The 15490-nt window shown below is 38.3% G+C and overlaps 1 protein-coding gene across 1 annotated transcript in view; it reads right to left on the reverse strand.

The window, feature by feature from the left end:
- Nucleotides 1–15490, reverse strand: part of DNAJC3 (DnaJ (Hsp40) homolog, subfamily C, member 3) — a 37515-nt gene that overhangs the window by 15231 nt on the left and 6794 nt on the right. The window contains exons 3-5 of the mRNA XM_009325564.1: nt 13269–13379; nt 10079–10203; nt 9125–9199 (exon numbers count right to left, since the gene is read on the reverse strand). Of these exons, the coding sequence (XP_009323839.1) occupies nt 9125–9199; nt 10079–10203; nt 13269–13379 (311 nt within the window). The remainder of the gene's footprint in view (nt 1–9124; nt 9200–10078; nt 10204–13268; nt 13380–15490) is intronic.

Genomic DNA, 15490 nt, shown 5'->3' on the forward strand with positions numbered 1-15490 from the left:
ACAGCAGCAAGTTAAGATGGGGGAAAGGCTCAATTGGGATCAGCTGGGAGTTTATGCACTTTGCTTCATAACTAGTTTTAAACAAGTCTAAAGTTTTGTCTACAAAGACTCTCATTTCTCAAACCCCTCTTTCTGAGCAAGCAGAAGGGGTTACATTGTACTTGCCTTCATTTGTTTAGGCAGCTTTTTATTTTCAAAGCAAATAAAGACTCCAAAAATCTCTCACAGGCGACTCTGCTACCCCCCAGGAAGAATCTGTCATTCCCTTGCAAAGCCAGGGAGTCATTTGTAAAATTAGTGTAGTTTGAATAAGGCACTGGCTTCACACTTGTTGCTGATCTGAATGAATTCCAAAGTTTTAAAAGGGACAGATCAGCAGGACTTGCTTTTTTTCGTTTGCTTTAAAAATCAAAACTTGCAATACCTTGCATTTTATACACAGAATGTTGACTAAAGTTAAGAGTCCTCAAAGTCATCCAGTATCTTTTCTTTCCTCCTTTACCTCAAAGAGGCCCCTTCCCTTTTTCTCATCAGTAAGTTCTTCAAACACTCATATTTCATGCTTAAGTGTCTAATGTAATTCAACATCAACCCTCAGAACTCCTTTAATAAAATTTCCCCTGGTTCTAACACTTAAGTATATGAAAGGAAAAAGCCTAAATGCAACATCAAAAGCATGCACAGGTCCCACCTCTGTCTTAGATTCTTCATTTGAAGTCTTTTTGAACCTTATGCAGTTGTTTCATTTTACTCTGGCAAAAATCAAGTTGTACTTACACCTGAAAATTCTCCTTTACCCCCTACACTGTCTTTCAGCAAGAGGAGAAGAATGTGATCAAAGAGTTTTCTTCTTTGTAGGCTAATTCCTAATATAAGTCTCAAAAAGCTTTTCTTCTGGTTAGAACAGAAACTCTGCCTATAAACCCCTGATGCTGTGCATCCTTTTTCTCCCCCAAATCTGGAGCTTGTAGTAGAAGCAAATTTCTGCACCTGTAACTTTTTTAAAGTTCCAAGACCACAACACTCTCTGAAGTTCTGAACTCTTTAGTTCCAGCTGACTTGCTTAATTTTCTCCCTCAATTTCTCAGCATTTTCCTCTTTAAAATTAAGAGCTTTTGCGACAGACGAGCTTTATGCTTCCATTTAAACTTATCTCACAATAACACTGCACTCCTTAGACACACAGTATGTTTCTTGTAATTTATTCGGAGCAAAATGACAGTGGAATATGAAAAGCAACGTTACAATCACACAGACAGGTCCAATAGTAATAGAGACCACTTGAGTGAAACATCCTAGATAATTTTAGGTAGTACAAACTGTTCAGTTAAAGAAAGGGAAACTTTTCAAGCTATCATTCCAACTAACGCCATCCAGTGTTTGTGTGCTACAGCATGATGAAAATATACACTCAGAAGCTCTTAAGTAATTAGTGTATTGCCATGAGGTTTTAATCAGTAATGTTAACTAAAGCAAGAAGCAGCCTGTTCATTCAGCTCCTGGAAAAAAGCTGGAAGCGTGATGCAGTTGTTTGATACTCTCATTTTGGTTTACTTCCCAGTTTTTTTCTTTTTGTCCTGTGATCAGAGGACTGTCACATCGCTATCAATTAAAAAAAAATAATTCACATTTCAACTATTCCTCCTTTTTCTGTGGAGCAGTAAGCTTGGGGGTGACAAGTCAGAACAACTGCTTGCACTAAGTGTGCCAGATTTCCAAGAAAGGAGCAAAGTATTAAAAAAACCCTTCAGCTGAATTTAATACAGGTCTAAGGCCTGTATTAACACTCTAACACTCCTCTACATGCTTCATCAATGGTCTCAAAGCACAAAGTCAGAAGCTATGCTCTGCTCAGGTCTGCTGGACAAGCACGCTGCTACTGGTGAACGTGTTCTCAGCACAGTATACTTTGCTGTCTTCGAGATTTACTACATTTGGATTAGAACACTAAATTAGTTGCAGTTTAAGCTGCAGCAACAAGAGCTAGCCATCTGTTACAGCAGCTTTCATTCACTACCAATGCACTCCCCTCCCCCTAACCCTGCACCTAATTCCTTTACAGGAAACAAAGGCCAGTATACAGGAATGGCTTTGTTACTCTAAGTCATTCTCTATCACAGATTTACTACTAAAGGTGCTGCTTTATTTTATAGCCTAGTCTCAGTATAGGGGAGAAACACACCCTAGGGTAAAAGCAAAACCCCACTTGCAAGATTAAAGGGAACAAAATCATCATCCCCACTCAATTTATCAAGTCGAGCTTTAAAAGCATTTGCATGTGTATCTATCTTTCTCCCTACTATTCTCAGTGAGGAAGCTGGCTTCTTCCAGAACTTTATTTCAGGGACTTGACTCAAAACTTTGCAACATTATCTTGCTGCACCCAGGACAGTGGGAAAAGATATTAGTAGTCCACTTCATGAATCCCAGCATTTTTTTCGCATCTAGAAAGTGCTTAGATCATTTCTATTCAAAGTAGGCAGCTTTGGAATGGCTGCCTTGCGTTTTTAGTCAAAAATCAAGTATTTAAAAGTTTTCTGATGGGAAAAGCATTTTAACAAGCTAAACAATTCATGCTGGTTTTCAAGAAGCCACATAATCCCCCCTCCAAACCTGCCATACTTCATTGTATTTCACAAGTCCATCAACATGAGCTTTCTAACCACACACAGAAGTTACACAAGCCACACACAAGGCTGCATGAAAAATGAAATGCAGCACTACTTCAGAAAAATATTGTTAATAAGATGCCATCGATACAGTCAAACTGGTATATCAGCAGTGACAAAACACTGAAGCGAGACCAACATTAAACTATGCAGGATCCATTTGCATTTTGTATTGGATGCTGCTATCCTGAAGATGCCATGTGCCGGTCTGAATTAATCTATTTCAATGTGTGGCACCTACATGTATCTTACAATTATGCTTTCTGGATCAGCGATATGCTTTTTATTTAACAAAGCTTTACAACATTACCTGTTACCACACTAAAAAAAAGGATCCCCAAACACAGAACACTTAGAGGAGACAGAACTGGAAATCATGAACATGGAGCAAGTGCCTCCTGCCTGTTAAGTTTAGTAAGGACTTTTTGCTTCATCATCTTTTTTTCAGAAGTATAGGGAAGAGTTATAAAACATAGCTAAGCTAATTCAGTGGCTTACCACAACCTGTCCTGCTTTCCAGCTACACAGTCCTGCCTCTTCCTTTGCAATGGCCCATTAACAATATAGGAAAAGGTTGGGCATTTAGTACAGGAATCCTAGCAAAGAACAGTTACAGCCACGTTGAGAAAAAAACAACTCAAAATCCATACTCTCAAAGAGTATAGATTAAAGATATACAGGCAATTCATCTGTAGCATGTGAGTATCTCAGTATGTATTATAAACAGACACTATCAACTTGAAAAACTCTTACATGCTGTTGTTTAAAAAACAAAATATTGTTAAAACCCCCCAAATGTTATAGACACATTGTTTCTACACCCTGCTTACAGTGGTCCAGCACTACTAACATAGGCATACATCTACACATTCTAAAGCTGTTCTATTTTCTTGTTTTTCACACTGGCAAATGCATAGACAATGAAAAGAAATTGGTTAATCTTGTGAAAAACATGCTGAGGGGAACTGAAGGAACCTCCATGGTTTGTGTTATCTAAGATCAAGACATCCATACACTCAAGAACAGTGCACAAAGGAAAGCTCTGCATTGGCAGAGCAACAGCAATATATTAGGTAACACAACTATGATGTCAGACAGATGGAAAAAAGCAAGGAAATATTTAAATACCTTTTACTCTTTACCCAGGAAGCTACAGATGATCACAGTACCACAGAGGAATGCATTTGGAAACAATCTAATGTTACTTTGATCTGGTTAAGAGACCTTCAAATACCCAACCCAAGCTTGCCTAGTAACTTACTCAAATCAGATTAACTTACAGTGCCATAAGATGGTCTCCTCCACCTAGATCCAGAATAGTATTATTACACATATCAACCAACCATGTTAAACTATTGTCCAGTGTATTTTCATAGAATCATTAAGGTTGGAAGAGACCTCCAAGATCGAGTCCAACCGTCAACCCAACACCACCATGCCCACTAAACCATGTCCCTAAGCACCTCACCTACACATCTTGTAAATACTTCCAGGGATGGTGACTCAACCACTTCCCTGGGCAGCCTCTTCCAATGTTTAACCACTCTTTCATTTTGCAACAGCCGAAGGCTCCTCTAGATTAGAAAACAAGAATTTGCAGATGTACAGTGCTCAGTCACTTGGTCTTGGCTGACATCTAGTGGAGTTGGGAGCAGCACCTTCAGCTTCCAGCTTTTAAGTGTTTATGCTTCCAAGGGAGACAGAATTGCATATTTAGGACACCTCAATTTACAGTATTTATTGCAACAAACTGCAACTGTGAACATTACAGTCAGTCTAAAAAAAATGAAGATAATTTAAAAGAACTGACAACTTGGTCCTTTCCACACTTTCTAATAGACTAGGCAGAAGTTCTGTTCTATTTTTGTGCCTTCTACAGAATTCAGCAACTCAAACACTTGTCATTTTCTCTAGGACACAAGCAGGGTCACAGACAATATCACAAGGCATATATAAAGGGCTGTCAGGTCTTGCATCGCTGTTGTCACCTTTTCAGAAGGCCTTCAATCAACCAAAGTATACCAATATTCCTTTTATTTTCACTAAAAATCGCATGCTTAAAGATAAAATAAATATTGCAGGGCTTTCAGGGATTGAGGCCGTAGACGTGAACGTTGATGTGCCCACAGATCCATCCTGCTGACTTCTATTATTCAGAAACTACTAACAAAAACAGAAGGAACTTGATATTAAAGCATATGAACACCCAACCAAAGTTGAAGCAGAGAAATAAATACCATTCATATACTGTGAGCAATGACTTTCTAAAGTCACCTAAGGACTTCTGCTTAATCCCTGTTCCATCCTGGGCACTCTGAACACAAGAATTAGGCTCCTCTGCTGACACCTGTTGAAAGTTTTATTACCCTCTAGGTCCTAGATTTCCAAACTGGTAGCTGAGTTGCAAAGGAAAAAGCTGAACAGCTTCTAAAGATTAATGAGTTGTGATCCTGTATTGCTAGATAGAAAAAAAAATCTGGCCCATGTAAGGAACTTCATCAGCTTGATGCATATGTTAGCCAAAAGGAGAGGTTTCTAGAAATGTAGTATTGCTTAACATGTCAAGGCTAAGTCTGAATCACACCTTTCAGTCACAGGGCAGGAAGGCAATCTAAAAATAAGGCATGAAGGCTGGGGTCTCAAGACGCTCTGCTCCTGTAAGGAGTACTCCCATCCTTTCTAGTCAGGCATTCCACTGCCTGCTCTCATACACATACTGCCTCATGAGACAGCCAGTACCGATATGCCACCAGGAGTAGAAACACCCAAACAGAGAAACTGCTCTGCCTAGCGATCACATAACTTTAAAGAGGTTTAGGGTGCTCATGAAACTTTTCCCACACATACTGTAAAACTGTGTAGAAAGAATTTAAGGGTATGAATTTTTTTCTTTTTCCACAAGTATACACTAAAGGATAGTTCTACTATTATATGTAAAGAATAGTTTCAATGATTCCTTTAAGCTCTACACAAAACTGCTGCTGTTACAAGCTGGGAAAGTTTGCCTGTCATCCTCTGCTCCATTTAGATGGGCTGAATTTTTCTTACTCCTTCTCTCCCTCAAAAATTACTGTATCTCCTAAACTGCTGAGATCCCTTTCAAGGAGCATGACTCCAAGACAGAGTGGAGGAGGGATGGGAAGACAAAAAAAGCTTTTCAGAGTCTCCACTGGGATTCGACAGACTTCTGGAATATGCTAGGAGAAAACAGCATTTTTCAGACAGCTCGTTACATCAGTCACCTTGCAGTTCTGGTAGGCACAGAAAGCAACACTGGTGACACTGACTCAATGCAAGCATCATACGGCGAATTACAAACCATCTCATTCCTACATGTCTGTCCTTGAGTAGTCCAAGTAAAATTACTCTCCTTAGTTTCCACATTCTGACCTGCGTTTCTCCAACTCAAAAGTGGGGAAATTTTAAAATCTGAACTACTCCCTTGAAGTCAACATCTGACCCAAACAAACAAACAAACAATCTCTTGTGTGAAATGACACAAGAGATAACACATCTACTATCATTCAAGGGCATACAATCTACTTCAAAGAAGGCTGGCTTTACCAGAAGAAAGCCCATCTCAACTACACAACCATTTCCTCAGGAAAAAACTTAACACTGAAGGTAAAGACTCTCATATTTGACAGCCCGCAATTCATTTCTGTAAGCATATGACATCCTCAGGACCACTTCTTCTAGATAACATCCTGAAACCCTGGCACAGTAAAGAAAGTGGATTATTTTTCTTCACATTAAGACTTCCCTTTCAGTGAAGGGGGATGGATGCGGTGGAGGTTTGTTTTGTTTTTTAAATACAGCATTTCCATCCCATCTTTCCACGATACTCAGTTTCTGCAGACTCAAACATATGACCAGGCTGATGCACACCTACTGACTTACAGTGACTGCAGAGTTAGAGCCTATGCACTACTAATGCAGGATGGCCAAAGTTTTTCTCCAATGTGATTTGGACACCAAAATTTGCTGACATGCTACATGCTTACCCAGAATGAGACCATTCTAGTCAGCTGATATCCAGCCAACAAAGTGGGAGGCTAGAGGGCTGCTCATATTCTGACCTACATTTACTCAGCTAAAGAGCAGAATCATAGATTACATACTCTGTTCACATGTAAAACACGCCATTTTAGGTATCCAAGCCCACAACTTAATTCTGGCCTAAAAGCTATTGAGATCCCACTGGCATTTCTTTGGGCCATATCTGCCCTAGTAGTAGAAGGAGCTTTCACTTCAAGGTACAACTTACTCCTTCTGGCTTCTTGACAACTGACTTATATTGTAAGTCAAAGCTTCTTAGTGGCTACTATTTACCTTTCCCCTGTCGCTTTTGGTAGCAAAGATAGAGTCTGGATGTAAAAGTCTTGAAATCATTTGGAAAGATATTCAATCCTTAAGAGCCCTCCTCCTTCTCTCCCCTCCTCTCATATACAAAAGTACCCCCAAAGAAACAACAAATGTTAATACATTTCAGAGTATTACGACTCTGACAACTCTGACTTCCTCTCATCTTGAGATTAAATGCAATTTCATATTTAGATGCAAACATACTGCCAGAGTAAACTAGGTATTTTAGACACACAGAGAACTGGTAGAATAATCAGATTGACTATTTGAAAGATTGAGAAGAAAACAAGCGAAATCCCTCAAATATGTATGTATTCTACTTAAGAGTCATGATATGTAGGATAACTTAATTTATTCATATGGGGGAGGGGATTAACCTATTACAAAGGATTACTTTAATATTGGCTTATTTTGCTTGAATATACTACACATAACTGAAAATTGTGCTCTTCAAAAGAGACTGCTTGCCATATTCTCTAACTACATAGGCAATATTGTTCACAGAACCAAGGAAACTGGAAGTAAGGTTTAGGACAAATATGGTATCTTCCCAAGTCAGCTTCTGAGAAGAAACTCCGTTCTACTTCAGATTTAAAACTTGACTGAAGACTGAAACTATTTGACTGAGCAAAGACAGCAATCTAAATTTTTTCAGCTGGTTTGGAAAAAATGCAAGCTACTTGACAGTTCACTGGAAAAGCATTTCCATATGCAGTATTAAGCAATGCTCCAAGAAACAGTAACTGCAAAGAGATGCATATACAAACTCAGAATCAACACTGACATCACGTAATTGCTATTGCAGCAACTATGTCCTCAGTTAATCAGAGCTGAACGACATTCTCCCAGATTTGCAAACAGCAGGGCTGCACTGCAATCAGACATGTAACTGCAGACCACACACTCCTAAAACTTACTGAGGAAGCAGCAGCAGCCAGAGGAGCCATTGCTACATGAATTTCAGAATAAGCTACTGTAGCTTTGCTACAAACACAAAGACGGCCTGGTGCCTTTATACCTGCAAAAGCCATTCCTCCCAACTGCCCTGCACAGCGTACAGTATCACTGCTCTGTTTTTGTTATACATACTCACTAGTAAGACTTCCATTAAACATCTGTAATCTGCAACGCAGAACTGCTTTCTCCATCACTCTTCAAAGAAAGCCAACAAGACAGCATCAGTCACACCTGCAAATGCTATTTATTTTGGCATAAGGGACATGCAAGCTGTTCAAACTAGCAACTCTTGAAGAGTATGCAAAAATAAGAGTGAATCTTATTTATTCTCATGCTTACAGAAATTTTGTGCAACAGAGAGGGAATTGAGTTTCACCTATTTTCTGAGGAATTTTGTTCTGGGGTTAGATCAGTTTATTTTTTCAGCATAAGACCAAAATGCACAAAATACCCACTGAAAGAAAAAACAACCCAAGTGAGTTTTAGGTGGGTCATATCCAACTGTGTTTGTATGGAACCTCTGGGCACTTCCTGATCATAGAGAGAAAGTATTGTCAACACATTCATGAAAGATGGAGAACTCCTCTGCAGATGAGAAGACATGCAGGTGCATGCCACTGAAATCCATTGATTTAAACAGCCCAGTGCCTGAATTAGGAACCCAGGATCCTTCTGCAATCAGTGAAAATAGATAGGAACCTTCAAAGGTTGATCCATGAGGCCCCTAGCGATTTCCCAGGGTGACCTGAATATAGTGATGTAAAGCAGGGTTCAATTACGTACTTCGAGTCTCATGTCACTTATCCTTTCTTTCTGAATGAAGATTGCTCCCTAGTGTAAGCGTCATCAAGCAGAGATCATGAAGTGCCAAGCACACACACACACAAAAGATATTTTTCAAAGTGCTGTGCTACTTCATGCAACACCTTCTGATTTCATCTTCATCACTGCACTGCAGCTTTATCAGTCATTTATTCATATGAGGTAGCTTAGCTACAATACCTTTAAAGAACAGGAAAGAAACTGGGGTATGCATACGCATATGCTCTAGAGCATCAGAGCTGAGATGAGACCTTGGCTCAGAACCCAACCTTGAAAGCAGTGATGTAGTTCAACTTAGGCCTCCAACTTACCACATTTTTAAAGTCATCCTCTGCTTCATCAAATTTTCCTTGCTTGAGCAGTAAGTGTCCTCTCTGTAGTCTTGCCTGAAATGAAACATAAGATAATTTCTTTTGATTTACAAATTGGAATTCAGCAAAGTATGAAAATAAGCTTCAGTTTCTTTCAGCAGCAAAAAAAAAGTTTCATTTTACTACAGCTAACAAGCTGAAACAGAGATCGCTAAGAAATTAGCAGAAATAATAAATAATAAACAATCTCCACATTTAATTCTTTCACTAAGCTTTCAGTATAATAGAAGCTATGTAAAGGGACAAGTTAATGATTTAGAAGATTTTGATTTATGGTAAGAATATTTTCATACAACAATGAATTTAACCTTTGCTCCTTCATTGTAAGCTATACAGGACATGCCACTGCCCATGGGAAAGGGAGACAAGAGAATCAGATGGGGAGGATTCCAGCATCAGTCTCCAACTAGTGTGGCAGTCTCCACATATGGTAAGAAGTGAGCAAGGGTAAGCAAATGAGAACTTGCAGCAATCCCATAGGAAGGCAGTGAGATTAGGACAGTTCCTGTGGCGAAGAGATGCCTCAAATCAAATGCTGATTAAGACAGAAGAAAAACAGAGGCATCTGTGTGCTCTCTTCCCCCTCCTCGCTTTCAGAGGGCATAGCCTTGGTGACTGAGAGAACAACGACCACAAGTGAGAGAAGGAAAGTGTTTAGCACAAACCCACGAGGAACTTAATAAAACTACTATTAGTTGTTAGAATAACTGGCTAGACTGTACTCAGCATAGTTGCAAATTCAAGCACATACACCATTACTATTATTTTATCCTATTTAAAGCCTTATGAGTAAAAATGTATTCTCTATTTGTGTTTAGCAAAATCTGAAAGTCAACCTTCTTCGAAGCAGTTTTTTTTTACGCTTGAACAATTTTCAATTCCAGTAATACTTACTGATGTGAAGTCCTGCTTTAATTCAACCACTTTACTTAAATCACGAATTGCTGCTTTAGATTTGCCCATGGCTAAGTACACTGTGGCTCTTCTGTAATAAGCAATGTAGTTATCAGAGTCTCCCTCTGCAAGTGAACAAACAGCAATCAGAATACTATCTCAAAGCAACTGAAACTTTGGGTACAGCGAAAATGTAATGACTAAAAATATATTACCTGAGTTTTAAGCCACTGGAAAAAACGGTATTTATCAATAAAACATAACATTTGTAACATTATCCAAGCAATATTTTCTATGTAGTTTGATTATTCAACAATAAAGATTACAGAAACACAGTAAATGCCAAATAATTAAGAGTACTGAAGTTGAAAGATGTACATGTTTTTCAGCTTTGTACAGCCACTACATACTAATCCTTTATCTCCAACTGCAGGCCTACATTTGAAAGCATGTTAATTCATCGTTCTCCATCCCAGTCCCTGTCCATCATACAGGATGCAAACAAATAATCCCAAAGCGACCAATATGTTAGTCCAATGTCATCACAGACGCATAAACCCTTTACACCATCCACTGAAATAGTAGCAGCTTTTTTTTTTTTTTAAATATTCAAGTGGGCACCAAGACCCCCTCTCAACAGCAGACAAACACATGTACATTATCAAAACCTGAAGGCTAACTTCAAGGCCCACACATTCCATGTTGTCTGCTGGTCAAACTTCCAAGATCCAGCAATTTTAACTCTCTAGGCTAGCACATACACATACACCCTTACAGGAGACAAACATCCAGCCTCTGAAACCAAGAATTTTCTTAATATTCTTCTCTATGCAGTATTTCAAAGAAACAGATGACAGTTACTGTGGGCTCTCAAGGGAAGGTAACTTAGACCATCCAACAATCATATGCAATAGAAGACACTAAACGTTTTACTGTGCTATTAAAAGAAAATCATCAATCCAGAATTTCTAGACAAGAACATCCATATCTGAGGAACAAAACAAGTATTTCTCTTCCTCACCTCATTTGAGGTTAAAGTTGAACTTTAAAATAAATGGAACAAATAACACTGCCAAAAATCTTATGGCTGGTAACCACGCTTCATAGTTGGCCATCTCCATTACCAAAACACTAGTTCAGTTCTCACTGGAAAAGGTATCTGCACTCTTCCTCTACAATGTCTTGGCTGTGGAAATGCTAACGTCCAGCACTGAAATTTAATAATAACCCCCATGCTTGTATGCCAGCATTATGGACATAAAATAAATTCAAATGTTACTACCTTTAAAAAAAAAGGAAGTGTTAAGTCCTACTGCATACAACTAAATGTGTAGAGTAGGCACAAATCAATAGCTGAAGTTAAGGAACTTTTTTAATACACAAAGGATGAAAGATAGGAAAGAGCTAACCCAGAAAGCATGTTCCAGCACCAGATGATTATCTTTCTGACAGTCAGAATATGGTTTTGCCTCAGTTCCCCAGTAAGAGTAATGAACAGCAATCGACATTTACCCACAGAAAAAGCGTAAGCCATCAACTTGAAGGGACTGAAGCATAAGCCATCAACTTGAAGGGACTGAAGAGAGCTGGAAATCTAACTGAAGTAGGAGAAAATGGACTGTAGCTTTCTTTTATTTTAGATGTTTGCAAAAAAGAATAGGCTGGCTGAGGCAAGACAAAAAGATCTATTTCTCTCACGGTCTACAATGACACAGTACAGGCAAAAAAGGATTAGAGAAATTTCTTCTCCTCTCCTCTACAAACACAGTAGGCAAATCATGCTTAAAATCTTTTCAAAAAGGCAAAATACGAAGAAGAAAAGTCTGATGAAAGTTTAGGCAATCAGGCTCAAATCAACATCCAACTAAGAATCCCATCAAGGTCACAACGGAGGTGGTCACACCGTAGTTCTACCAGCTGCTCAAGCACTGCTGGCAAAGCAGAGGGTTTCACCCCATGCAGGCGCTTCACTGCTCCTCCCACCTCACACCACTGCTGCCTTTGCACCACCACCAGCATTTGCATGGCCACAGGCTGAACTGGACTTTTCACCAAATCCAAGTTAAAGCTTGCCAACCAATAATACAGGAATAAACCACATTGTAACACTAACTCTGCTCAGGTCCCACAGGAATGCTTTGGCAACGACGCACAAGGCAAAACAGACAGCCTCTTGGTAGAATGAGGAGCTTCCAGAGCACAGAAAAAGAGGAAGTCTCCCCCTCCACTCCTCCCTTTATATAAGGGAAGTTGATCTTGGAGAACTCATAGAAAATATTAGTAGCTCAGAATCAGCAGATATTTCATTTACCTATCACTATTAGACCAAGGCATAAATAGAAAAGTCTCAATAGTATGACTCATTACTGTGTAACACCTTGGTATTATTCTTCTCACAGAGAAAATGATGCACCTGTACACATTATAACAAAGTCCAAAAACTGAAAAAAAAAAACCCCACCTCATGCAATTGAGAAATTGTAGTGTTAATGGACACTGCTCTTTACTGGTGCTGTCTCTACACTTCAATTCAAGGATTTCAACCAGCAAAGTTGCTTTAAAATTTATAGAAGCAAACATTTAACTCCTCAGTTTGTTGAGCATGCGGAACTCCAAAACAAGAACTCACTCACTAGTTGAGTATGAGAGGGAGAGTTATACTCTTCACTACCAGTTCAGTATCTCAAACTTGTAGCATCAGTTTCACTGAGATATCACCCACTTCAAGATTTAAAAAAAAAAAAAAAAAAAAAGACTATTTTACATGTTGAATTTTTTACAGTGCTGGAGAGAAGAACGCATGGATAAACTCAACCTTTCAAATACATACTTTGAAAAACTTCATAAAGATAAAACCTAATCTTGATGGGATTAGATACAGGGAATACCTCATCGAATGATACCGCAGTCAATTATAATTGCTTCCATACAGCTAGCTTGCAGAACAGCAGTGACTTAGCATTCACATATCATGTAGTTAGTTTAACAGTTTCTTTTATCAGAACCAAAGCATAAATATTCTACTGCACCTCTGTTGGCTCCCGTCCAAACTGCTGCATAAAGGTGCCCCAACTTCTGCAATTCCGGGAATGCAATTTGCAAGAAAGCAGGATACTTAATGAAGCAAATGGGGGGGGGAACCTGACCCAAAAGTATTTCAGTGCAAGAGTCACTTTCCTGAGATACGTACCTATAGCTGCATGAAAGTGAGACAAAGCATCTGCTAACTGTCCAGCAGCCAATAACTTCTTTCCCATTTCAAGCTGTTTTTCCACTTCTGCATTGATTCCACATTCGGCTCCTTAAAGAAAAACAAAGAAATGAAGGTTTTCAATGAACAGTTTGATTATACCAAATGCATACGGTGATAGTACAATACATATAACAAACAGTTATTGATATAGAGGCAGAAGTCACATCTTCCCATACTAAAACAACCTGCAGCCTAATAAACACGCAGCATGCCTTCCCTGCCCCCAAAAGGATGTCAAAGTAAATAAACACTGTAAAGCACCACATTGTGAGAAGGCACCAAATATGTATTTCTATTCCTGCCTATACATTCAGTGACATACTTTTCCACATCATGTTTTATACATCAAGTATAAAAACAGTTTGACAAAATACATTTCTATGTGGGCTTTCAATTTCAAAAGAATCTGGAAAAACACTCATAATGTACACATAGCAAATATAAAAAGGCTCCAAGTTGAATTTCACGACCCTACTGATAACTTAGGACTCAGCTGAGAACTGTTAGCTACTGCAGAAATTGGCTTCTCATCTACCGCACTTTTGTCTTATCATTTCCAAGGCGAACTGTTTCTAGAGCGCAAGTTTTGATATAAACAATTAAAATCTTCACTCCCTTTTCATTTAACCAGTGGTATGAAAGTCATATTAAAGTGGTATGCTTTCGAAGTGCCAGTTTTAGTTTAAAGCTAATAAATTGCTGCTGCTGCTCAACCAACAGGGAAAGATTATTGTCGAGAAGAAACGAGCAGCTAAGTGCAAGTACATGCTGTACTTGTACATCAATTCAGTCACAGAGGTTTTTCATTTGTACTGCTTCCAGCATTATTCAAAGCAGGGCAGAATTTCACAACTTGCCAGTTTATGACTATTAAAACTTCCACGCTATAAACAGTTTTCTTTTACTAAGAGCATACCCTATGCATAAATTATACTACCTTGCTTAATTAAAATCCTGAATAAACACATTACATTACAAAACAATGAACTGCAATTACTAGGAATCAATTTCTTTCACTCAGGTTTTGTATCGAGCTAATTCAGATCGGCACCTTAATTAATCTTAAATACAAAAACGCAACAGCACTTTGAAGTAGTTTCTTAGAGTCTGAATGAAAATGTTACACTACACAGACTGAAGGGAAGTATATCAAAACTTCTCACACTGAAAGGTGATTAAACAAAAGTATTTGTAATGAAAGAACAATAATTTCTGATCAGCAAGTCATCAAGATTTTAGAACTAGGAGCTCTCAGCACCTGGGATCTTAATTTAATTTTCCTTTCCTACTCATTAATACAGTTCATCATTCTTTTAATTCCACATTATAAGAGAATCATTGAGCTGCCTATACTAAAATGAACAAAATGCCCTCTGTATCCACTGGAAAGAGATCTATCTGCTAAAAGATTGATAATAATTCAGCAAACTGGATTCAAAGACTTCAATTATTTGTTTTAGAGCAATGACAGCAAACAAATTCCTTTTTTATATTAATGGAAATTACTTTATAAAATAAGCCCCAAATTTCCAGCCAGTAATTTTTTTTGTTCAAATAGATGACGTTAAAATAGTAATTACTTATCATACAGTCAATTTGGGGATCTTAAATGATGCATTTTAAAATCCATTCTAGGTATATTTTATTCAGAGCTATATATAAATAGCACCACTGATAGTGGACAAGTATTTCTTGACAGTAATTTTTTCACACACAGTATTCTACTTCAAGGTAGCTTTTATGTGAATGCCCAATTTTCAGAAAAATGGACATTCTTCTTTGCCATTTTGCTTCTTCTCTAGCTTAAAGCTTTGATCACCGAGTAGTCCAATGTCCTCTAAAATGATAAAGCAAGCATTGGAGAGAAAAAGCCTCAAAACAAACAAAAGACACCTGAAAAAAAAAACACACCACAAATTTCCCCAGCTTTGGAAGTATACTAGCAACAAATTAGACATCACACCATAAACAGACTGGAGTATTTAATGTGAGCTAAAACAAACAAGCAAAAAATTCTTAAGCTTCATCCCTCCCCTCTCTCCCCACATATGAATATCTGAAATCTTTCAAAACTTGTCAGTTTGGAGTGGTATCCTAGAAGTGGGCTATAAATTACTCTTTGATGATCCTTCCATCCACCTAAACACAGCATTCAAATT

This window comes from Pygoscelis adeliae, unplaced genomic scaffold, assembly GCF_000699105.1.
Source record: "Pygoscelis adeliae isolate BGI_AS28 unplaced genomic scaffold, ASM69910v1 Scaffold56, whole genome shotgun sequence".
Classification (NCBI taxonomy): domain Eukaryota; kingdom Metazoa; phylum Chordata; class Aves; order Sphenisciformes; family Spheniscidae; genus Pygoscelis; species Pygoscelis adeliae.